This window comes from Mustela lutreola, chromosome 17 (assembly GCF_030435805.1).
Source record: "Mustela lutreola isolate mMusLut2 chromosome 17, mMusLut2.pri, whole genome shotgun sequence".
Classification (NCBI taxonomy): Eukaryota; Metazoa; Chordata; class Mammalia; order Carnivora; family Mustelidae; genus Mustela; species Mustela lutreola.
In genome coordinates this window covers 41,830,909-41,856,600 of record NC_081306.1, presented here as the reverse complement: position 1 = coordinate 41,856,600, position 25,692 = coordinate 41,830,909, and the positions used below count along the sequence as shown (strand labels likewise).

Below are 25,692 nucleotides of genomic sequence, written 5' to 3'. Positions count from 1 at the left end.
CTTACTTCAAGCCACCAGCAGGATGCCACGGGGGTGGGGCGTGACGCGCAAAATCGGGGTGACGCGCAAAATCGGCTCCGGTGAGTGAGGACGCGAGGCAGCTCTGGCGCACGGCTGACACCTTGCAGGGAAAAGCACGACCGTCCCCATTCTATGCACAAAGACAGTGGGGCTCAGAGAGCCCAGGTTCAGACACCTAGAGGTTCTGATCTGTCTCCGCTTGACCACGATGACCCCAGACAAGTGCATGGCCTTGAAGCTAGCAGAGGCACAGAGACTGGGGGTGGGGGGCAGGGGAGATACTGCAGGTGGTACCCACAGCCCCTGGAAGGGGCCCAGGCTCGGGCCCAAGGTGACCTACCCGCTGGAGGCAGCTGGGAAGGAAGCTAAGTCTACAACACCCCCCCACCCCCCTACAGATGCATCCCCCCCACCCCCAACCAAGCTAATAGCCACCCAGCCGGCACTACTAACATTTCCCTTGCAAATGCTTGTTATTGTTTTGGTTTTCTCATTAATGACTCCCTTTCTTCAGAACCAAACAAAAGCCTGTTGTCCTCCCAGTTTTAGGAGTGTGTGTGGGGGGGATCCTCGCTGTTCGTTCCACTGGGGCCCCTGGGGTGTCTCTAACAAGGATAGGGCTAGAGGCGGGGGGGGGGGGGGGTGCCTAGCACTGCGCATCTGGTTGCCCTGTGACCTTGGGCTCGTCATTTGACCTTCCTCGGGCTGGGGAGGGTTTACCTCTGAACGGGAGGCAGGGCCCCAACCCACATCTCACAGGGACGTCCTAAGGGTCATCAGGAGAGCATGGGACATCTCTGTGGGGGCGCTGCTGGTAGGCAGAAAGTGCTCGGTGCCGGCTGGTCCCAGCTTGGCTGTGGGACCTCAGCAGCAAGAAGAGTAAGCTGGAGAGATGGTCTCGGGGGGGCCCCTTCCAGCACCGACTGCTGTCATTCACTCCCAGGGTGACAGACGACAGACTATATCCGGCACCTCTTTTCCCAGCTGGGCTCTAACTGCTAAGAAGGCCCCTGGCCATGCCCTTCCTAAGCCAGCCCCCAACTCCAGCTCAGGCTCCCTGAGGGGTCTCTTGCTCGGCCCCCCACTCAGGGGTCTCCTGTGACTTTCTCATCCCCTGGATGTAAGCCCCTCTCAGGTCCCCTTGAGGGGTGACGGTGAGGCACGGGGCACCTCCAGCCCTGCTGGGGACACCCGTTTTCCATCCCTGCCTGAGAGTGTGATACTGACTGAACAGTGCCAGGGATTAAACCAAGCTCTTCAACTCCGCAGACAGAAATTCGGGGCAGATCCTAACAAAAGGGAAGAAAACCACGGCTCTCGTAACAATATAAAATGAACACGTGTCCAAGATTTTATTGAACGCATGAAAGAAGAGGGAACAGAGATGCTACAAGCAGTTCAAAGAAAACCCGGGGGACCACAAGATGTTGACAAATGAGGAATTCGGTGCTGGGTTTACAAATAAATGCAAACCGGGCCCATCCCCAGGGCCACCAACCAACCACGTTCCTCCAGACTCACTCGATTAATTGACATTAATATGGACGAGAATTGCCAGCATTATTTCCCTTGGCAAACAGCTTTACAGAGCCATCAAATGGCTCAGAGACAAGGGAAGGTGGAAAGAACCCAGGAGTGGGGGGGGGGGGGCTCACCAGACACAGAGGAAACTTCTCTCCCTCTTTTAAAAGTCTGCTGTGTCACTGGGGTGATGGAAAAGTCCTGGCCGTGCCGATGGTGGTGATGGCCGCGCCATCACGAGAAGAGACTTAATACCGTTGTGTCGTGTACCAAAGAGTGGTTAAAACAGTAAATTTTATTTTAGGTGTGTTTTTCCCCAATTTCAATCACACAAAACCAGGGCACCTGGGTGACTCGGTTGGTTAAGCATCCACCTTCAGCGCGGGTCATGATCCTGGGGTCCTGGGATCGAGTCCCGCATCGGGTTCCCTGCTCAGCGCTCTCTCTCGCTCTCACACAAAGTCACTTTCTGTATGGGCGAGCTACAGTGCTGCTCACCTGCTCAGCGATCAGGTGGAGGGGACCCACCCCATCTGGGGACCAGCTAGGCAGTGCCCCGACCCCCACTCCATCCTCAGGAACAAAATCTGTGGACTTCTCCAGACCTTGTACATATCCACACTTAACTATGTCTCTCTAGAGCTCCGTGATGACTCTGGGCAGGGAATGTCCACCTCGGAGAAGGTGGGCGGCCATCCCAGGGTGGGAGGTGAGTGAGGACTCAGGTCACCAAGCTCGGCCTTGAGTCCATGCCTGGTGGCTCCAAAGGCAATGTCCTCGCTCGCTTGGCCTTGCCCTTCCCTGGGAAGCGCCTCCCTGGGGCTTCATCCTACTCCCCTGACCCCATGCACAGACGCCAGAGTCCTGGTTCTCCTCACCAGGGGCTAATCATCTATGGCCCGGTGTCCATGACCCACCTCCCAGCCCCACATCTCAGTGTCCTCTGTCTCCCCCAGCACCCCCGGGGCTCCTCTCCCATGCCCGCCTGGAATTCTCTTAATTGGGAGCTGTGGGCCTGCGTTCTCTTCCCCGCTCTCGCCCCAAGGACCAGGCTTGGGGTCGTGGTGCCTGTCTGATGACCACGGGGGCAAACGCAGGGCTCTGGGCTCCCTGGAGCCAAAGGCTTCAGAATTAATAGTACAGAGTCTGATTCCAGCATAGCATAAATTACATCCTGGAATCCATTATGTTCTGATCTGTTAGGCAGGCGGAAACGTGGTCTTTAGCAAAATAAAAGACATCCTGGAACCCATTACGGACGCTGATAGAAGACAAAGGCAGCAAAAAAGGACATTATGGGATCGACGTGCCTAATAAAGGATGTGTTGGCATCTCCCTTCCACCGGGATGTGGATTAACAACAGATGTACTACACTAATGTCGATCTGTATGCTAATCTAAGACAACTGCATGGCCTTTGCAGACAGGAATTCTATAAATGCAGCCCGGGGCCTGTTCCCCACAGCTGCCGGTGGTGGCAGGGGCAGTCAGTGGCTGGCTGGTGGGGACTGGCTCCAGCCTCCCACCCCCTGCAGAGCCGCCTGGGCGGAGGCTGGGGCAGGGGGTGGAGGGGAATCCCAGCTCAGTTAGAGCCCCAACCCTCTCCCCCACCTCAAGGTCTCTGTCGAGTCTGGCCTGTGAACCCCAAGACCCAGCTTCCTGGGGTAGGACCCAGAGGGCCTCGGGTTCTGCAAGGGATGTGGCACTGAGAATTCAACTGCTTCCTCCCTGGGACCAACAATCCCCGACCATCTTCCCCGGGAGTCATCCAGGCCTGGAAGGTGATGCCGGATCTCAGAAGCCCATAGAATCTCAGACCCACTGAGATCACTTAGCCCCGTATCCCACCATCTGAGATGGGAGTCGGAGGCTGGGAAAAAGGATGTAACCTCCCAAAGTCACCCGAAGGCAGCAACCAGGCCTGGAACCACTTCAAGCCTCCCCTGTCCCATCCCCATGACCCCTGAAGTTCCAGGTTTGTAGCAACCTGCTCTCGGGGATGCCGGACCAGGCCCTGTCCCTCTGGAGAGCCGTTCCTAAGGCCTCTTCAGGGCAAGGTCCCATCCCGGATGCTGGGGACAAAGAAATGAGAACAGAAGACCCCAGCATCCTGGCCCAAACAGCTGTGTCATCGAAGGCAGCCACCACTCAGTGGATAGAATTCAGGACAGGCTGCAGAGCTGCACAGAGAAGGAGGCTACGTGATGAGAACCATGTTCTTTCTGGTCCATCAATGTATGTCCCAGGGAGGCATGGTAGCCCCCGCACACAACAGCCAAAGCGTGGAGGACCCAAACCCGCATTTATCACACAGCATTCAGGCCAGATTTAGGAAGGGATGCCTGGCAGGGCGTGACCAGCCTCTAAAGCCAAGCGGCTGACAGGTCACCTGGAAGGCTGAGCAGGTGGCCCTGCTCTGGGGGCTCACTCTGAAAGACGGCATTGCCTATGAGCACTGAGGCGCCCAGGGCTGACCTCTGGGCTTCTCTCACCTCCCTGTGTGTCTTGGCTCTCTTCCCCTGACCCCAGTAGAAATACACGATATAGAATCAGAAGGTAGAATTTAAAATTTTGGCTCTGTGCTAAGAAGGTGTAGCCTCTTGCGTGAGTTCCTTAACCTCTCTGAACCCTGGTTTCTTCCCACGCAAAGCTACCTAGCAGCATTGCTGAGAGTTGAGAAAGAATGGGAAAGGTGTCTGAGAAAAGTTATTTTTGCCTACTCCACCTCTGGCAGTCCCCCAATATCCCATTTTCTTCTCTTACCCACCTAGAGTTGACTGGTTGGCCACATGACTAGTTTGGGCCAAGAAGTTATGAGAGGTTGGGGCGATGAAAGGTTCACATTGCAGATGGCGTGGCTCCAAGATGATGGGGCTTTTGTCAACCTGGAGCCCTAAGGAGCTCTGTGATGCCAGACCCTCTGCCGACCCACACTGGACATGTAGCTCGAATAAGAAACAACCCCATGAAATCTCAGGGCTCTTTGTTACCAAAGGGTCACCTGGTCCATCCTGACTGTTACAACATCCTACAACATAGGTTTGTTATAGGATGATAGGAGATTAGCAATGACTGGCATAACCTGTGAACACAAACTTTTAGTTTCATTGTTTTTCCTTCCGCCTCCTTCTCAGGATAAATCTGGCACGATTAAAGATCTTAACTTTCATGAAAAAAAAAAATTAGCTGTTTTATTTTCAAAGCCTTCCAGTTAGGCCACACAGAAATATCAATAAAGAGAAAACACATATGTTAACAACACAATCACTATGGCTAACATTTCCTGAGTAGGTACCATTTACTTACCTAAACCCTTACCTAGTCCTGATAAGCCTTTGTAGAAAGCAAACTTCTTCCTACTTCAGCAAGGGAGAAATTGAGGCTTAAGGAAATTAGGTAGAGATCCCTGGTTCTAGCAAGATGGGGTATAGAAAATAAGAAAAACTTCTTGCTACAAACACGTAGAAATGCTGGATAAAATATAACAAAAATTATTTTAAATGCATAGTTGAGTTTGCAAAAAAGAAAAGAGACACTTGTAAGAGTAAAGAGGAAACTAAAATCAAGGAGCCACCATATGAAAGGGCACTGTAACTGGCTTTGGGTTGAAGGTGGGTTAACATCTCAGTAATCTGGCTTCTTCCATGTGGGATCTTCACAATCAAATGCTCTTAGGGCCCACAAAATGAGAAAGGGCTGCCATCTCCATGAAAGGGGTGTGAGAAGACTACCTGCCAGTCAGCATGGGGAGGGAATAATAAAGTGACCCCCCCTTACCTGGGTTTAATCAGAAAAATTGCCCTTGATACAGCCAAGCCTGAAACCCATGCCTTGTGTGGGTCTGGGGTCCAAATTTATCTCAGAAGCCCACAAACCAAGAAATTAACATAAAAATCTATTCCTGCCCAGTGATACTCTAGAGTACCTTGTAAAACTGCAATAGAACGGTTCTACAATCCATGCTATAAGGGATTCTCAGGCAAATAAGCTGTGATGAAGATAAGCGCACCACAAAAAATGGCAGAACAGGGGCACCTGCGTGGCTCTGTTGGTTAAACATCCAACTCTTAATCTCAGAGATAATGGCTTGGGGTTTTCTGGAATGGATTTAAAAATACATGGCTCTTTGTATACCAGTTCAAGAATTCAAGCATCCCAGTGAATCCCCAACAGAGAAGTAAACCTCTTCATATCTAGACAAGCCACAGTAATCTAGAGAATACTAAGGACAGACAAAATCTTACAATTAACCAAAGGAAAAAATTGAGTTATCTCCAAAACATCTTCCGTAGATCTCTCCACAGCAACAACAGAGGCTGGAAGATAATGAAATAAGGTCCCCAAAGTGCGGAGGGAAAATCATCATCAACCTAGAATTTTATACCCAACTAAACTATCGTTCAAGAGCCATGGCTAGATACAGTGATGTTGGGGCAAGCAAAAACTGAAAGAAGCTGAACCTCAGATATATTAAGGGAATTCAAATCTTTAAAATGATATACAGTTTCTCATCCATCAGGTACAAAAAATCAGGTCAGGTAACACCAAATATTGACTAGGATATGGAGGAATGGGGAGCTTGTTTATTAATTTATTTATTAATATTTATTTATTTTTATAAATAAAATAAAATACATTGTGTCTGGAATTATTTTAAAGTAAAAAGTTAAAAAGAAAAATCTATTCTGAAGCAAATTTGGCATAACGCTAACTGCTCAATTTCAGTGATGGGTATGCAAGTATTTTATGGGTGTTTTGCATACTTCTCAGGAAGTTTGCAATATTCCTTATATAAGGCTTACCAATTAAGGGTTTAATGTGAGCACTAGGATGGTAAGAAGTGCTAAGGGTTGCTCAGCCTAACTTGAGCTAACTCCACAAAGGAATGTGATGTTCCCCTCCACTCTCCCGTGTTTGGCACAGGTGGCAGATCCACATTTATCCCCACGCTCTCCTGAGACCTCCCCACTGAAGTGATGGGATGAGTTGGGGTTTTTAAAGGTATAAATTGCCAAGAAGAAAGAAAAGAGTCACCAGCAGGTAGAAACGTGGAAACCTCAAACCAGTGAGGACTGGGAGCTGACTCTGCCGACCCAAGGATGGTGAGTCCTAAGTCAGCAGCGGGGAGACCCCTCCCACAGAAGGCAGCACATCAGGTGCTCTGAAAAGGGAAGATTCATGAAGGAGCTAAAAACAGTACAAGTTCAAATTCTGTAAAGAAGGAGGGTCTATCCACTCAGGCAGAACACTGGGGGCTTACTCTCAGGAGAGGAAAAATGGAATGTCAGCAGGTATGACAGAGTGAGAAAACCAGAGTAAAAACCCCACTTTTTCTTCCTCCTCTGGAGGGGGGTGATAGGTAGTTCCTGCAGACCAAAAAGCAGCAGAGAAAGTTCCACCTCTCGGACAGTCCACAGATTCGTTGAGAATATACATATGTAGGCTGTGAGGAGAAAAAGAAGAAAATCTCAAACCGGTGAGAGAAGCAGTGAATGAGAGGCCCAGGCAATAAATAACTGTTCAAAGCCGAGCACGGCACAGGGGATTCTGGAACATTCCAACTCCACATCAGGAAATGCAGCCCCTCTTGAGGAAAACTCCAGGCAGGGCTTGGTCATAAAGAACATTTAGGAGGTTCTTGGGGGAACGGGGACCCAGGGCCAAATGCACGACCTCCACAGCCCAAGGGTCCAGAGGGGCCCTTGCAACACTCCGGCGGGAAGGAGGAAGCCCTTGCGCCAGATTCCAGTGTTTATGGGCTCCTTAGAGCATGTGGGCACTTCAAAAATGCAATTTGGTGGTGGAACATTTGGCCGAGGGAAGGTGCTCTGTGGTCTCCTGGGGATCGTTTTCCTGCAGCGGGATGAACACGACTCTGTACCGGGATCTCGGTGCCGGGACTGGGATCTCAGAGCTCTGTATCCTCAGCGCACATGGTCTACTATTGGGGGCCTCCCAGGATCAAATGGGTCTCCCCCCACGGTGAAGGCATTAGCGTCACACAACGCCAGCCACCCTGTTCCAACGCTCTGCCATCTCTCAGCCACATGCGTGACTGGAGCAAAGCCCTGTGTGGTGACGTATGTGCTGTCCGGTGACAGGCCCCCTGCATGATGTCCCCTGGGGACACACACCATGGAACGTCATTGCCAGATGTCAGGGCCTCCCCTGCCTCAAGCCTAAGGCCCCAAGGTGGGTGCCTTCAGCACACATTCACTGGTATCCAATCCCAGCTCGGAAAGCCTTCATGTCTATGGTATAATAAAATATCTATATTTGATCTCCAGTTCCTGGTGCAGAGTACCTAAAACCCTTGGCATTTCCGGAGAGATCGAGCCTCTTTGGTTCCTCATAACAAGCCCACCTCTGGATTCATGCTAACAAGGCAACTCTTGGAGAGCCCTTAGGGGACTTCAGGATGGGGGCTGGTTCCCAGAGGAACCAGGCATGTGATCAGAGGACTGGAACTTTCCTCCACCCCCAACTTTCAATTCTCCCCATCCCTGGGGAGGGGAGAGGGGCTGGAGATTGAGGTCGATCACTCACGGCCAATGATTTCATCCATCGTGCCTGTGTAATGGAACTCTCTATAATGGGGCTCAGGGAGCTTTCAGGCTGGGGGACACAACAGCGTGATGGGAGAGTGGTGTACCCCGAGAAGACACAGCAGCTCCGTGCCCCTTCCCCCGTACTTTGCCTTATTCTACGTGGCTGGTCCTGAGCCGCGTCCTCTCTAGCAAAACCACGGTCATCGTTATAGTGGTCTCTGGAGTTCGAGGAGTCAGCCTCGTGAGTTATTAGCCTTGAGGGGGTTGTGGTGCAAAGCCACACATCAGCAGGGCGGCAGAAGCACAGGGAAGCCTGGAGACCCTATTTGTAGCTGGCCTCCAAAGTGGGGGGCAGTCTTGTGGCCCCTTTACCTTGTGGGGACTGTGCTGTTACCAGGCAGTCCGCGTCACAGCCCAGCTGCTGTCAGAGCACTGGAGAATTGGGGTTGGAACAATGTATTGTTGTCAGAAAAACAAATGAACAAACAAACAAAGGAAAAACAAAAACAAAAAGGGTCCATCTCCTCTTCCACAAAGATCTTCCCTAAACTGCTGCTGGCAGAGAGCTCAGCCCTTTCCAGAGGAGACTCTAGGACTTCCAAGACTGGCCCCTCACGTCAGCCCAGCACCTCACAGCCTGTGAAGCCATTCCTATGTCTTGCCACATTCCTCCTCACCACAGCCCCCAGGAGGTAGGTCTTAAACCCAAAAAGGCATTCCTTCTGCTCGACATGCGTGTCTGCTGATTTGTCCTGCCAGGTTGTAGAGGATCAGGACACGGAAATATTTGTGCTGGAAGGATCTATCCCCTGCCCCCATTTTACAGATAAAGAGACTGAGCGCTCCCTCCCCCTCAACCCCACCATGAGGCTGTGACCTGCCCAAGGTCAGGAGGGCAGAGCTCCAGCAGCCAGCACGAGCTCCTGTCCCACTCTGCAGGAAGCCACCACCTGAGACCAGAGTCTCTGCTAGTCCTGGGGCCTCGCCTCCCCGCCTGCAGACAGCCCGAGAGGAAGTGAAAAGGGAAGTGAATACCTCTCCTCCTCCTCCCAGAACAGCCCTTCCCCACACATGTTCAAGCCACAGAAATCTCTCGTTAAAGTTTTACAGTTAACCACTGAACATGCTACTTTGTCTTCATAATTTATACCTGACCTGGGTGTCTAGACATGACATCATGGTAACGTATGCCTCCTTCTGCGGGAAGTTTACAATAACCAGAGCTCAGTGTCGTTACAAGGCCTCGCTCTGAGGCAGCTGGGAGCCCCGCTGAGGGGAGCGCAGAGCCACGGGCTTGCAGACCTCAGAGGCAACCCCCTTCCCACCAGAACGATTACTAGAACCCCCTTTCCAGAGGAGAAACCAACGGGACTGTGACTTATAAAGGTCATGTGGGCAGAAGCTCTGTTCTGCAGTTCATTTTGGCTCTAAGCATTTACATTCTAAAGAGAAAGACCCGGGGCGCCTGGGTGGCTCAGTGGGTTAAAGCCTCTGCCTTCAGCTCAGGTCATGGTCCCAGGGTCCTGGGATCGAGCCCCACATAGGGCTCTCTGCTCAGCGGGGAGCCTGCTTCCTCCTCTCTCTCTCTCTGCCTGCCTCTCTGCCTACTTGTGATCTCTGTCTGTCAAATAAATAAGTAAAATCTTTAAAAAAAATAAAAATAAAAAATAAAGAGAAAGACCCCCAAAATCAGTCAATGTGTATTTCTAACACTACTGTGCCTAGCACCGGGAAAGTAAGGAACCTAACGGGAAAACGAACCACGTATTCAGGGCCCACTGCGTGCCACAAACTGTGGCACATCGGGTATTTTCTACTCACTTGACCCGATCTACAACCCAAGACGGTTATTGCAGTGCCCACTTCGCAAAGGAGGAAACAGGTTCAGGCAGAGCAAGCGACTCGCCCGCAGAGTGGGTACGTGGGTGTCGACCCTTGGTCTGGGCTGAAGTCCACGTTCTTTCTACCGTCCTGGCAGGCGAGGGGGACAGAAGCCTTTGGCAGAGGTAGACCTGCTGTGCTGGGCACGAAGGACCATCAGCCACTCCCAGATCCCCAGGCGGGGAGCTCTAGCCGGAAAACAGAGCTACCTTGGGCAGAGTATGACAAGAGGAAGAAGAGCGGGGGTCGGAGGGTCGGCCCCTGCCTGGAGTCAGCTGGCCTGGCTCATTCTCGCTTCGGGAGGCCCCGTGGAGGCCCTCGGGGAGGTGAGGTTCTGTTCTCCATTCTGCTTGTCCTGCATGTAAAACTGCCGCACGCTGGCCTGGGTTTCCACGGGAAGAGGCCTGTTGCCTTATATCCCTGCGTGCTTCCCGGTGCTCTGCAGAGGCGTGGAAGAGGCCAGCGCACTGCGCGGGCAGGAAAGTCAGAGCTCTCTCCCCTCCCCTTCCACCTGCCCGAGCACAGGGGCTGAGACTCCGTTAAAATGAGGCAGAGAGAACGTTCTGGGCTCCTGGGGGCCCCCAAGCTGGTTTTGGCGAGTCACGTGGTCTTAGAAGAAGAATGTTTGAACGGAGCCCCAAAGGCAAATCAGCTGTAGACAGAAGCCCTACATCAGTCCCCCCATGGCTCACCCACCAGCAGGGTTGGGGAAGCGGGAGGGGGAGCAAGGCCGAGGGCCTCCGTGGCATGTCTGGTCTGGAAAAGGATTGGGGACACAGAGTCCCTGCAGCAAGAGAGAGCAGAGATGCCGCTGGAGGCCTGCCAATACCAGCAGGACCTACACGGCCATGAAGTTGGGGGTGGGGTCCCATGAGATCCAAAAGCAACAGCCTGGGCCCCTGGGTGGCTCAGTCAGGTAAGCGACAGACTCTTGATTTTGGCTCAGGTCACGAGCTGAGGGTCTTGATATCGAGCCCCTTGTCGCCCCACGCACAGCGCCGAGTCTGCTTAAGATTCTCTCTCTCCCTCTCCCCTTCTCCCTGCCCCCCCTCTAATAAATATGAAATAATAAAATAAATAAAATAAAATAAAATAAAATAAGCAGCATTCTGAAAAAGCAGAAGCATTTACCCAGGATGTAAGGACCCCAGCTTCTCCTGGGGCAGAGGGGCCTGGGTAGACGCACCAGGCCATTCAGCCCCTGCACAAATGCCACTGTCAGCCTTGAGATGTTACCTCGGTGGTCAAGGCAGCAGCCAGCTAACCCTCTGCCACCTGCCAGGGACTTTGAGGCTGGAAAAGCACCCGAGGCCACAGAGCAAGGGGTTCCTGGGACGGAATAACACCTGCACCCTCAAAATCAGCCCCACATTGGCTCCTCAGGCCCAGGCTCTGCAGGTGGAAATGCGTGTCTGGTCTCAGCAAAGCTCCTGATGCGAGGGGAGAGGACCACCCATGCAGAGGTTCTAGAGTGTTCCATGGGAAGCCCTGAACCACCTTTTCCTTCCCAACTCCGGGCTGCTCTCTGGGCCATTGGGCCCTGCCCTGCCATCCCAGGAGCCACCAGGCCAGCCTCAATGTTTCCAAGGAGGGGACCGATATGGGCCACCGAGCGGTGCTACAGACGACTGTGGGAGTGTGAGAGGATCCCCCCCCCCCCACCAAGGTCCTCTCAAAATTGACGGTGACAGGATCTCATGGGGAGGATGGGGCACCCATAGCCCTCAGACTTCCTCCAGGAGCACCCCCCCCAACTTTTTGCTACCACACTTTGGACGGTGAGAATGAACTGTGCATTCCACAGCGGGTCCATCCTCACCCCCGGCACAGTGGACAACAGCAGCTCCCACTCGCTGAGTGGGCAGGCCACACGGCCTCTGTCTCCCCCACACCCTCGTGAGGTAGCAGACTTTGACCCATTTTGCCCATTTGTTCGATCACAGATTCTGTGACCTTCTGTATGGAGAACAACCAAAGGTACAGATTACGTTTCTCGTGTTTGGGAACCGGGATGTTCAGAGTGCCCTTGGGTAGATGCTGAGGCCCTCCCTGTGGAGGCCGCCCTGGCCAGGCCCCCTTTCAGGGTGCAGGCTTCACCCCCAGCTGCTGGGAAGCTGTAGGCTGGCAGCTCGCCTCCATCAGCCCTTTTGAGACACCATCCTCGCCCAAGGTCATGGCCTTCTCTGGACAGCCGCAGCCCATCATCACCAACAGAAGGATGTGAAGACCCAACTCCTTGGTCCTCAATTTGGGGCCATTCAGGAGGGTCGTCCCACCTCAGAGCTCCCGTGGGGTGGGCTGAGGCCTTCACTGAGGCTGCACCGTGGCCCAGATTCTCACACTGCTCCATCCACCCCTTCCGGTAAGAGGTCTCCATCTTCAGTGAGCTCCCAACAGACTTCCCTCACAGGCCTTCCTCTCGGAGCCTGCACCCCAGGGAACCCTATCCGCAGGAGCTCTCTGGCCCCCTACCTTCTAGGTTCACGTGTCTTGGGCCCTGTGTCCTAACTTGGTCTTCTTAGGCCACAGTGGGCCAGAGTCTAGGGGGCCTTTCCCCACAGGCCCGCTCCTCTTTCTAGAAAAGATGGAGCTTCGGATCAGGAGAAGAGCAGACTTTAGCAGAGAAGCACCTGGTCGAGCCCACTTTCTGGCTTGTTGATTGTGTGGCCTGTCCTGGACCTCAAAGAGGTTTGGATCCCTCTTCTGGGAAAAGATGTTCCCAGGGCATCACTCCCTAAGATTGTGGGTCTCAGAAGGGTCTCAGAAAACTCACGAGCTTGGCAGGCATCTCCCATGGCATCCCTCTGGCCCCTGCCACTCCCTGGGAAATGCCCAGGGCCGAAGAAGCAGCAGCCGGGGGAGGTGCTAAGAACCTTCTGGGTATGCAGACACCCACAAGCTGGTGACCTGGGCCAGCCCCCGTGCAAGCGTGTCCCAGAAAAAGAAAAGGCAGGTGACATCTGTGGATATTTCCAGCCCCACACAGTATGACAGGAGGTGCTGAAAGATGCCTGTCTGACGACAAAACCCGTCTGGACGCCTGGAACCCCTCCAGCCTGGACAGAGTATCAAAGGGCCCGTAATCTCATCAGCGAGGCCCACACTGTCCATGGAAGCTAAGAACAAAAGCAGATGCTCAACACAACAGGCCCCCAGCTCTCCGCCCCAGGCCAAAGTTGATCGAAGATGCCAGGAAAAGGCAGGTGTTAGAAGTGACCGAGTGGTCTGGTCGGGCCCCTTGAAATGTTCTCTCCCGCTCAGCCAGCATCTTCCTTTTCCTGTCACTTGGCCTCCACCTCTCCCATTGGCTCCAGCGGGGCCTCCCATAAAAACAAATATTTCTCTAAGCCTCAGTTACTCATCTGTACAATAGGGCTCTAACCATACATCCCCCAGCTGAGACTCAACATCTCGCACATATGAAAACCGCCTGTGCAATCATTCCTTCATTCACGAAACAGGTCAGGTTCCAGATCTCTGCCAGTGGCTGGGGAAGAAGAAATAAACGTGACAAGGACATCACCTGCACAGAGGTCCCTCAGCGAGAACAGTCTCTGAGAGCTAAGTGAGGCAGAGACCTGACCTCGAGGGCTATAGAAGACCCTAGAAGCAAGGAAGCGTGAGTCAGGGAAGGCAGTCAGTTCTTCCAAAAAGCTTGGTCAAGAAAGGAAGGTTGAGGGTGCCTGGGTGGCTCAGTGGGTTAAAGCCTCTGCCTTCGGCTCGGGTTGTGATCCCGGGGTCCTGGGATCGAGTCCCGCATCGGGCTCTCTGCTCGGCAGGGAGCCTGCTTCCCTCTCTCTCCCTCTGCCTGTCTCTCTGCCTACTTGCGATCTCTGTCTTTCAAATAAATAAATAAAATCTTAAAAAAAAAAAAAAAAAGAAAGGAAGGAAGGTTGAGGGGCGCCTTGGTGGCACAGTCGGTCAAGTTTCCAACTCTTGGTTTCGGCTCAGGTCGTGATCTCAGGGTCGTGAGATCGAGCCTCGCATAGGGTTCCTGGCTCAGTGTGAAGCCTGCTTAAGATTGTCTCTCCTTCTCCATCTTCCCCTTCCCATCCCATGTGCATACGCACGCACGCTCTCTCTAATAAGTAAAAATTTTTTATTTTTTTTTAAATAAAAAAGAAAAGAAACTCAAGACACGGTGTTGGCTAAAGGATGACGCAGATTCAACGAGACTGTTTTCTGAGAGAAAAGATATACTTGATGTGTTCGTACACTGATGGGAAGGAATCAGGGGATGAGGAAGATGGAACATACGAGAGAAGGGATCCCAGTAGTGCTTGACCCAGGTTGGATCCAGAGGGTCAGGCCTGAAGCTAGAAGAAGTCCCTTCCCCAATTCTTACACCCTATGGGTCCCACAACAAAGCAAGCGTACCTTTAGCAAAACCCTCATTTCCTAGCATTGGGATTATTTGCTCACTCTCCCACCCCCCACATCTGGGAGCTCCTGAGGTCCCCTTTGCATCAGTGCGACTCGAGTCCCTAGCACAGTGTCTGGAACTTCCCAGGTACTCTGCTAATTTGAATAAATAGCCCTACTTGCTTGTCCCTCCCTTAACAGCAGCCATGGGAGGCAAGTTTCAGAAACACCATCAGACTCGCTGATAATCGTTTCCCTAAAATGCTGAGCTTTGCAGACTGGCCGGGAGGCTGGCTGCAGCCTCCTCCCAAGAGAGCGTCTTCTGGCTTTGAACCCTCAGTTATTCCAAACACAAACACACTCATACACAGAGCTCGCGCCAGGGGTGAAATGTCAGCGCCATCTTGGACTCAAATCAGTCAGCGCAACGCTTGGATGCACTAGCTAAGCCACCTCGCCCTGGGCCTGCCGTTGCCCATATGGAAGCGCAGGGGGTTCGTTTCCTGTCCTGAAGCAAATAAAACAAAACAAAACAAAAGGAAAAATCCCCTACTTGAGTTAAGCTTATCTTCTGAAGGTTGAGTCTGTATGAGATTTGTGGCCAATCTCCTCCACAACACCACCAAAGACCTGGCTTCTAAAACACAAGGGATCAGGCCACCTTAGGGATTCAAGAAAGAAGCCGGCTAAGAATCCAGCTGACCTGCACCTTGTGCTGGGAAAACTTGGAGTAGGATTTTCCAAGACCTTGAAGGTCCCAGTGGCTTATGGAAAGAGCACTTTGCTGTCTGACAAGGGAGCCAACAGGAGGGACATCCAGTGTAATATAGCTTTGGGAACACCTTTTTTTTTTTTTTTTTTAAGGTTCATATATTTATTTTAGGAAGAGTGAGAGAGCAGGGGGAGAGGCAGAGGGAGAGGGAAAGACTCTCAAACAGACTCATGGGGCTCAATCTCATGACCCTGAGATCATGACCTGAGCTAAAACCAAGAGTCGAATGTTCAGCTGACTGAGCCACCCAGGCACCCCAAGGAACTGCTTTTTAAATTAAATTCGGAGGTGAAGTAATGGTATCATATCCCGTGCTTAATGCTGACTCCTTTGATCATGTCCCAGATCACGTTCAAGGTACAGAATCCTCGACAGGCCCCCAACTAGGTGCCAGGCCCTGTACTGGGCCCCACAAAAGCACACAGATAACAACAATGTCCTCCACCCCCCAGAATCTCTCAATCCACCCACAGCAGTGTAATCAGCAACCTTTCTAGGGCCTAATTTGGCAAGATGATTCAAAAGCCTTGACACAACGTACACCCCCTCATGGATACCCCATAATTCTGCATAGGCATTTATCCTAAGGAAATCATTAAAGGTGTTGACAAAGATGGAGCTAAAAAGATGTTCACAAAGTTTCCATTCCAAAATGGAGGAGTGGCTTGTATCAGACGAACTCTACTTGAGGTAAAAATTATAAGCTCTGTATAATTCTATTTTTTCCCTTAAAGATTTTGTTTATTTATTTGACAGACAGAGATCACAGTAGTCAGAGAGGCAGGCAGAGAGAAGGGGGAAGCAAGATCCCCACTAAGCAGAGAGCCTGATGCGGGGCTCAATCCCAGGACCCTGAGATCATGACCTGAGCGGAAGGCAGGGGCTTTAACCCACCGAGCCACCAAGGTGCCCCTCTAGATAATTCTTTAAACAATTATTTGAGGACCCTCGAGAGCAACAAACTCCAGCGGAAACTGAAGAGATTTACCCCTTGCGAAAAGAGAATTGAACTTGTACATTTACATGGCTTTCCCCCACAGAGGACCAAATTTAGTTCAACATCTCGGGGTGGCCAGAACATAAGTCAAAAACTGAAGTTGTTTAGGCTTAGGGCTGCCAGAGGCCCTGGAAACTGAAGGAAAAAAATCAAATAAGGAACGAGCTACACAGAACAGAGAGCCCCAGACTCTGCGTACAAACTCCCCTGAAGTCCTTGGCTGACCCCTGAATTGTGCATGTGTAGGGAAGATTCCAGTGAGCTCAGCAGAAAACAACAGAGGGAAGGCTATAAAAACTGAGCAGAGATACCAGCTGCCACCCAAGAAGAAAGAGATGATTTACAGTTTGAACCTTTCCAAGTTTGGAGCTCAAATCTCTCCACCTAGGCCTTGCCTTTGCAACCACAGAAAGACCAAGCCTTGGGAGTAAAAACTATATCCCAGGTCTAAAGGACTGACATACCCCCCCCCCCGAATAAAGCATAAAAACCAAGCCTTCACAAACTTACAGTAGTTTAACTGCTTGCTAGAACAAAAATCAACATTCTCCAAGGAAACAGGCATCCCTACAACATATCATTCAAAGTCTCCAATCGACAAGGAAAAGTTACTGACACGGAAGCAAAGAAAGAGAGGGGCAGTTGTGATCCAAATCAAGAGAAAAGTGACAACACAAATAAACCCGAAGATGACCCAGATTTGGAAACAGAAGACAAGGACTTAAAAAGTAGCTATGATATATGAGTCCTAGCATATAAAATAAACTATGATCATAGTAAGTGAAGCGATGGAGAAATCTTATCAGGGAACTAGAGATGGAAATTCTAGAACTGAAAAGAAATTATTCGAAATGAGCTTAACAGAAGATTAAGAAGAGTCAATGAACTTGAGGACAGATCAAGAGAAATTGTCTAGATGGAAGAACTGAGGGGGAAAAAAGCAGAACCTTGATGATACCATCAAGCAATCTAACAGGTGAGCAAATGGACCCTCAAGAGGAGAAGGAAAGAATAGGGAAGAAAAAATATTTAAAAAAATAATGAGGAGAATTTTCCTAACAAGATAAACACACAAGCAACAACAACAACAACAGTTTATAGATTCTCAAAGAAGCCCAAACAGAATTAAGAGAGTCTCATCTGATAACATCAGAGACAAAACTGGGACTATGGGACAAAAGACACATTCTAGAAGGGAAACAACAAACGAAAACAGCAGACCTTTCAACAGAAGCAATGGATGCCAAAAGACAATGGAATAGGGATGCCTGGGTGGCTCAGTGGGTTAAAGCCTCTGCCTTCAGCTCAGGTCATGATCCCAGAGTCCTGGGATTGAGCCCCACATCGGGCTCTCTGCTCAGCAGGGAACCTGCTTCCTCCTCTCTCTCCCTGCCTGCCTCTCTGCCTACCTGTGATCTCTGTCAAATAATAAATAAAATCTTTTTTAAAAAAGATAATGGAATAATCAATCTGTTTAAAGCACTGGAAGAAAAAAAAATCAACCCGTAATTATGAACTCAATGAAAATATTATTCAAAAATTGGAGTACTGGAGACAACATGAAGAAATCATAACCTTTGTACATTGCTGATGGGAATGTAAAATGGTGTAGCCACTATAAAAAAACATTCTGCAGCTCCTCACAGAATTACAGAATTACCATATGACTCAGAAATACTGATCCTGAGTAAAAATCAAAATCAAAAGGATCGAAAACAGGTGTTCAAACAAAACTTGTACATGAAAGTTCATAGCATTATTTTTTTAAAAAATAATGAGAATTACTGTTGTTCCCAACAGCCAAAAGGTGGAAACAACCCAAATGTCCATCAACTAACTGATGAATGAATAAACAAAATGTGGTATATCCATATAATGAAATAGTACTCATTATTCAGATATATCCCACAATTTGGATGAAGCTTCAAAGCATTATGCTAAGTAAAAGAAGTCAGACACAAAAGGCCACATACTGCATGATTCTGTTTATATAAATATCCAGAATAGGCAAATCAATAGAGACAGAAAGCAGATCTGTGGTTGCCAAGGGCTAAAGGAAGGAGAGAATGAAGAATGACTGCTTAATGGGTATAGGGTTTCCCTTTGTGGGGGGCGGATAAAAAGTTCTGGAATGAGACAGTGGTGATGTTTTTGCAAAACTTTGTGAATGGACTTAATGCCACCAAATTGTTTATTTCACAATGGTTAAAATGGTAAATTTTGGGTTATGTGCATTTTACCACAAATCAATTAATTGATTGATTCTTAAAAATCTATCAAGGCAAAATAGATAATAAAAATTATTTTTAAGTAGAGACAACACACAACAAGCAGACCTGCACTAGAAGACGTGAATCAGATGGAGGCTCAGAGCTCTAGGAGCAAGAAAAGTCGCGGGAAATGATCTTTTTCTTCCTTTTAAAAAAGATCATCTCTTTGGGGCACCTAGGTGGCTCAGTGGGTTACGTCTCTGCCTTTGGCTCAGGTCATGATCTCAGGGTCCTGGGATTGAGCCCCACATTGGGCTCCCTGCTTAGTGAGGAGCCTGCTCCCCCCCCCCTTTGCCTGCCTCTCTGCCTACTTGTGATCTCTCTCTCTCTGTGTCAAATAAATAAAATCTTCTTAAAAATAAAAAAAATTAAAAAGATAATCTCTTTAATGCAAAAATTATAATATTGAATTGGGAAGTTTTCCACACAGTTTCACAATAGCACAAAGGATGGTGGGGTGGATAAAATGGAAGAATGCTGTTTTTAAAACTACTAAGAAATGATGCCGAGAACAATAAAGAAAAATTCAAAAAAGTAAAGTCACAATTTCTGCTTCTAGCCATGATAGACTAACTTCTACTGAATTGCTTTCCCACCAGAAACAACTAGAAGATTGGACAAAATGTATGGAACAAATGTTCATATGCACTGGACAGGAGGCAATTCAGTACACACAAGGCAATTCCTAGAGGAATCTCCCAGACCAAAGCTTATGGAAGGAAGATTAAGTAGAACACGACAATTTCTCTGAGTTGTAGAGACAGAAATCTGAGTTCAGGGAGGGTGAGGCAAATTTGATGGACAAAACACCAGAGAGACGAGGATTATGTAGAAAATTATCCATTTGGTCTAAACTTAATGATCTGTACACTTCTGGGTATGTAAATTATATGTATGTAATAAGCCATACATCAAATACAACTCAGTACATTTGATTTTTTAAATGCACAAATAATTATTAAATTAAGAAATGGAGCACATATGGGTGGCTCAGTCGGTTAAGCATCCGACTTTTGATTAAGACTGAAGTTGTCATCTCAGGGTCATGAGATCAGGCTCTTTGTTGGGCTCAGCAGGGAATCTGCTGGATAGTCTCTCTCTCCCTCTGCCCCTCCCCTCCACTTGGGCACACACACTCTCTTTCTCTCTAAAAAAAACAAAAAATGAAAGACCTTCCCCACAAAGAAATTACAGGTCCACATGTTTTCACTGTAAATTCTATTAAGCATTTAAGGAAAATGTTTAATGCCAACTTTACCAAAAAACACTTTTAGAAAATAGAGGAGGAGGGAAATTTTCCTATTTCTTTTTATGAGAACAGCATAACCCTCACCACCAAAAACTGTCAGACATTACAAGGAGAGAAAATTACAGATAAATATCAAATACAGAAACAGAAAAATGCATAATACATCCAAATACAGTTGATCCCAGTAACAATAACGTTATTCCCAAGAACAAAGGGTTGGTTTCATATCCCCAATCAATGTAATTTGTCATATTAACAAAATAAAGGATTAAAAAAATAATCACCTCAGTATAGAAGCAGAAAAAACATTTGACAAGATTTGGCACCATCCCTAACAAGTAATCTCAACAAACTCAGACTAAAAATGTGACTATCCTCATCTGATACACGGCTTATATGAAAAAATCCACTACTAACAACATACTTCAGAGTGAAATGGGGAACTTTCCGCCCACCCTTTCATGATCAGAAATGAGGCGACTATATCTGTTCTCACCACTTCTGTTAAACATCTTACCAGAACTTCTAGCCAGTCCAATAAAGCAAGAAAAATAAAATAAAATGCCTTAATGGTTGAAAGAAGAAGCAAACACATCTTTATTCACAGAGGACATAACAGCTTATATGGAAAATCCAAAGAAATCAATAAATAAGCTACTAGAACTAATAAATGAATTTAGCACAGTTTTTACATACAAAGTCAATATTAAAAATCAAATATATTTCTATATGTTAGCCGAAAAATAATTATGGAATGAAAATTTAAAAGGCAATCCCATTTTTAATTTTTTTAAAAGATTTTATTTATGTATTTGACAGACAGAGATCACAAGTAGGCAGAGAGGTAAGGCAAAGAGAGAGGAGGAAGCAGGCTCCCTGCTGAGCAGAGAGCTATGTGGATCTCGATCCCAGAACCCTGGGATCATGACCTGAGCTGAAGGCAGAGGCTTTAACCCACTGAGCCACCCAGGCGCCCAGGCAATTCCATTTTTTAAAAAGCACCCAAACCACAAAATACTTAGAAATAAATTTAATAAGAGAAGCAATACCTCTACTCTATAAGGAGAAAATTAAATACCTAAATACATAGTTATACCATGTTCATGAATCAGAAGGCTCATTCTTAGGATAATGAGTCTGTAAATTATTAGTAAGATAATTTATCTACATTTTTTTTCTCCTTTCTAGACCAAATTGATTTATAAATTCATCACAATCCTATTCCCCATCACGATAAACTTTTTTTTTTTTTTTTTTGCAAACATTGTTAAGTTGTGCAAAGTTTTTATGGAGATGTAAAGGAACTAGAGTGGTCAAAGCAGTCTTAAAAAAAAAGAGTTGCCCAGTAGCACAGCTAAAACTGAAAAGACTAACACACCAAATATTGGCAAGAATGTGGAACAACTGGATCAGACTTTGCTTGTGGGACTGCAAAAACATTAAAGCCTCTTTGGAAAACAACTTGGCTATTTCTTATCAAGTTAAACAACCCAATTAAAAATGAGCAAAAGTCTCGAATAGACACTTTATGAAACAAGACATAAGAATAACGGGTAAGTATGTCAGACAGACATACAAAAAGATGCTCCTTAGTCAACAGAGAAGCACACACCAAACTCACAATGGGAGAGTATTTCACACCCACTCACCTGGCTGAAATGAAAAAGACTTAACAACACCAAATGCTAGTAAAGCCATTTTCGGAAACAGTTTGGCTCTTTCCTATAAAGCTAAACACACATGGGGCGCCTGCATGGCTCACTGGGTTAAGCCTCTCCTTCAGCTCAGGTCATGATCTCAGGGTCCTGGGATCGATCCCCGCATCGGGCTCTCTGCTCGGTGGGGATCCTGCTTCCCCCCACCCCACCCCTGCCTGCCTTTCTGCCTACCTATGATCTCTCTCTCTCTCTGTCTAATAAATAAACAAAATCTTTTAAAAAATAATAAAAATAAACACACAGCCTGACCTAGTAATTCAACCTGTGGATTAACCCAACGAAAATAAAAACTTATGTCCGCAGAAAGACATTTCAAGAATGTTCACAGAAGTTTTATTCTTAAAGTCAAAAACTAGAAATGGCCCAAAGATCAACCCATAATAAAATTGTGACTACTTACACAATGGAATGACACCCAGTCATAAAAATGAATACATTATCGATACATATATAACAATATGAATAGATCTCAAAAACATTTTATTAATTGCATCAAGCCATGTGCAAGAATAAATATTATGTGGTTCCATTTATATAAAGTTCAAGAATAGATAAAACTGATCTATGATGATAGAAATCAGGACACTGACGGCCAAGGGGTGAGAATATTCCAGAAGGTGATAGAAATGCGTACATGTATCAGAACTCATCAAAGTTTACACTTGAGATAGGAGCATTTCAGAGTATGTAAATTTTATGTCAGAAGGACAAAAAGGATGTCTGGATTCATGTCACCAATAATTTATAAAACCTGGGAGCGACTTAGATATCTTCCAGTAGGGGTTGTTTTTTTTTTTTTTAAAGATTTTATTTATTTATTTGACAGAGAGAGATCACAAGTCGATGGAGAGGCAGGCAGAGAGAGAGAGAGAGAGAGAGAGAACCAGGCTCCCTGCCGAGCAGAGAGCCCGATGTGGGACTCGATCCCAGGACCTTGAGATCATGACCTGAGCCGAAGGCAGCGGCTTAACCCACTGAGCCACCCAGGCGCCCCCAGTAGGGGGTTTCATTAATAAAGTGTATACCCAAATTTTGCAGGCGCTAAAAATAATGCTACAGAAAGCTATCTATTGACATAGAGAAATATGCATGGTAACTTATATGAATAAGAAAGCTATCAGAATAGTATAACCGGGGGTGCCTGGTGGCTCAGTGGGTTAAAGCCTCTGCCTTCCGCTCAGGTCATGATCCCAGGGTCCTGGGATCGAGCCCCGCATCGAGCTCTCTGCTCAGCGGGGAGCCTGTTTCCCTTCCCCTCTCTCTGCCTGCCTCTCTGCCTACTTGTGATCTCTGTCTGTCAAACAAATAAATAAAATCTTAAAAAAAAAAAAAAAAAAAGAATAGTATAACCAGTATGAGAGCACAGAATAGAAAGGTCTGGAAGCTTTCCACCAAAGTGAGGCTCAGGGTTACCTTGAGAGGCGTGATTCTGGGTGTGGTCACCTTTTCTACACTGAACGCGGACTTAACTTTTGCAGTAAGAGTAAAACGTTTCTAAAGAGATCCCTATTGTTCTAGACACTTAGACAGGATTCCTTCCCTTATTCATGGTTACTGTGATCTATAAAGTCATGAGGTCCTGAATTAGCAAATAGTGAACCATGTTCCTGGGGAGGATATACAGTGGGGCTCCTGCCAGCTTCTGGTCACAACATTTTTGTCAACTTGTTTTACGTATGAGGGGAGGAGTTCATCGCTATCCACACCTCCACCGAGGGGACAACCAGCAGGTCTGTGTGTGGGGACAGGGTGGGGGGATCCTCCTGGGCTCCGTCCCACAGCCTTCTTCCCTTGGAGGATCTGAATCTGCACCTTTTGTCATAACAAACCATGAGCGTGAACACAATAGCTTTTTGGCTGTCTGAGTTTTTCCAGCAAAATATCAGAACTAAGGGCGGTCCTGGGCTCTCCAGTCCACCCATCAAGACATCACTGTCTTGAATCCCCCTTTTTGAATCACTCGCTCAGTGAATTCCATCAAACACGTGCCCTTTACCTATTGGCGTGAGGTTTACAACTCAGACATCTGGAGACTTAGACTCCATTTACTGGATTGTTCCTTCAATAACGAGAACATGAAGAGAGATGAAAAACCGTCCAAACTTCAACACTCAGTGGTTTCCAGAGGAGGGAAGTATGAGGCCCTATTCGGGCCAGGCTCAGTTACCCTCAGAAGAAACAGTCTGCAGGGCAGCGAGTGGGCAGTTTGCAGGGGTAGGGGTGGGCAGACATGAAAACACAAGGTTATCCACAGCCGAGGCAAAGATGGGGTCGGGTCGGCGGGGGGCGGGGGGTACCTGGCGGCTCTGGGAGCTGAGAAAAGGGCCCCGAAGCCTTCCCAGTGCTGAGCAAAGGCCTCCCAGGACCAGGCGCCTTCTAGTCAGGAAAGACGGCACCGCTGGACCTGTTTGCTTTCCAGATCCTTCCTTCAGCTCCACTCTGGGCCACAGACCCAGGGAAGCATCCTCATTACTAGCACTGTTCTGTAATTATCCTGTTATCTATAACCCAAAGAATCTCAGGCAGCGTTCAATCAAAGCGTATACCCAACATATTACAACTTATTATCTGGGAGCGAAATGGGCTGCGAATCTGTTGGGTGGTGGGGCAGGACCTGCTTCCCCGCGCGCCCTGGGCGCAGCTGGGATTTGCTGTGGGCCCCCTCTGGCCCCCTCGGGCTCCAGAGGCAGGTTGGAACCGGGTCCGGGGGCTCAGAAGGAAGGCCCCAGCTCTAGGCCGTGTCCTCCCCATCCTCGCCCTCGGCTCCAGCCAGGCAGAAGGGCAGGACAATCAGTCCGCTGCCCGCCAGATCCCGGTGCCTGGTTCCACGGCAGAGGCCGCTCCCGGACTGATGAAGAGAGACCCAGGAGCCCGCTCTGCCTGCCCCCATTCCCGGGTGAGAGCGGAAGAAAGAGGCTGTAAACTCAATCCCCTCCCCAGGCCAGGATTCACGATTGTCCTCCACCCAATCTGTGCCCCTAGGGTCCCCAGCTGGGCACCCATGGCAAGGTGGCAGCAACACACGCAGAGACTCTGCGGCCCCGCCCAGCCGGTGCCCCGCCCCCTGCACCTTGCGCCCCCCCCCCCCCCCCCGCCGCCCTCGGCCCAGGGATGCCCGGCCGCCCACACAGCGGCAGACTCACCCTCCTCACAGTTGCTCCCAGTGAAGCCAGGACAGCATCTCCACTCCAGCGCCGTCACGGTGCGGTAGGACACTCTGTATGTGGGTCTGATCAGAGTCCTGTAACTAACACAAAGGCGGCATCAGGAGAGTGTGAGCGCCCGTCCACCTGCCTCCCCGATCCCACATCTGCAGAGTGCACCCAGCCCCGGGCTCTGGGAGCTGCCCAGTAGTAGAACCTGTCATCCTGTCTCTGCGCCCACAGACTGTGTAGCCCTGGGCAAGTGACCCCTCTTCTGTGTCTCCAAGTCTCCAGCCATGGCCACCAAAGGCGCGGTGCAGGGGGAGAATGTCTGTCATGGACTGACTTGTGTCCCCAGAATCCATAGGGTGAAGCCCTGCCCCCACCCCCACCATGTGACCGTATTTGCATATAGGGTCTTTAGGAGGTAATTATGGTTTAACGAGGTCATAACAGTGGGGCCCCCGCCCATCAGAGCCAGTGGCCTTGTAAGGACAGGAGGACACAGAAAGAGATCTCTTGAGTTCATGCACACACAGAGGAGAGGCTGGGTGGGAACCCAGTGAGAAGGTGGCCGTCTGAGAAAACAGTTTCTGTTGTTGAAACCCCTAGTCTGTGATATTTCGCTATGGCAGCCTGAGCGAAGACATTGACCAAGACCATGAAGAAGGAAAGCAAAACTATCATTAGGACGCATGGAACTTCCAACCACCCAAAAGTTCCTGAACTCCAACACTTTGTCCCAATCACTTTCTTTGGCTGATTCATCCAGTGAACACTGATTGAGCACCAGCTACATGCAATACTGTGGTCACAGACAGAGAGAACCGAGTCCCATCCTGGAAAAAAATCACAGCATCATGGATGAGAGAGACACACACCAATGAAAAACTCGCAGCCCCTTCCGGGGAATCTTTCCCCCTGAAAACTGCAGTGGATTCCAGGGACAAATTTCACACTCCTGCAGTTTTGACATTTTTCTTGCCAAAAAGCTTAATACTATTTTACGAAACTCTGAGGCATAAGATATGTGACCACAATGCCATGAGCTTTATCACCTCACACCTGCCAGAATGGCAACATGGCCATCAACAACACAAGAAACAACAGGTGTGGGCGGCGATGCGGACAAAGGGGAACCCTCACGCAGCATTGGTGGGGCTGCCAACCAGTGCAGCCGTCACGGGGAAGTGATGCGGCACTTCCTCAA

At 48.9% G+C, this 25,692-nt stretch overlaps 1 protein-coding gene across 2 annotated transcripts in view; it reads right to left on the bottom strand.

The window, feature by feature from the left end:
• COL26A1 (collagen type XXVI alpha 1 chain) overlaps nucleotides 1-25,692 on the bottom strand; it is a 121,853-nt gene that overhangs the window by 44,296 nt on the left and 51,865 nt on the right. Inside the window, exon 3 of one of the 2 annotated variants that reach the window (XM_059155033.1) lies at nucleotides 24,483-24,586. In XM_059155033.1, the coding sequence (XP_059011016.1) occupies nucleotides 24,483-24,586 (104 nt within the window). The remainder of the gene's footprint in view (nucleotides 1-24,482; nucleotides 24,587-25,692) is intronic. The other variant, XM_059155034.1, reaches the window with a different exon arrangement.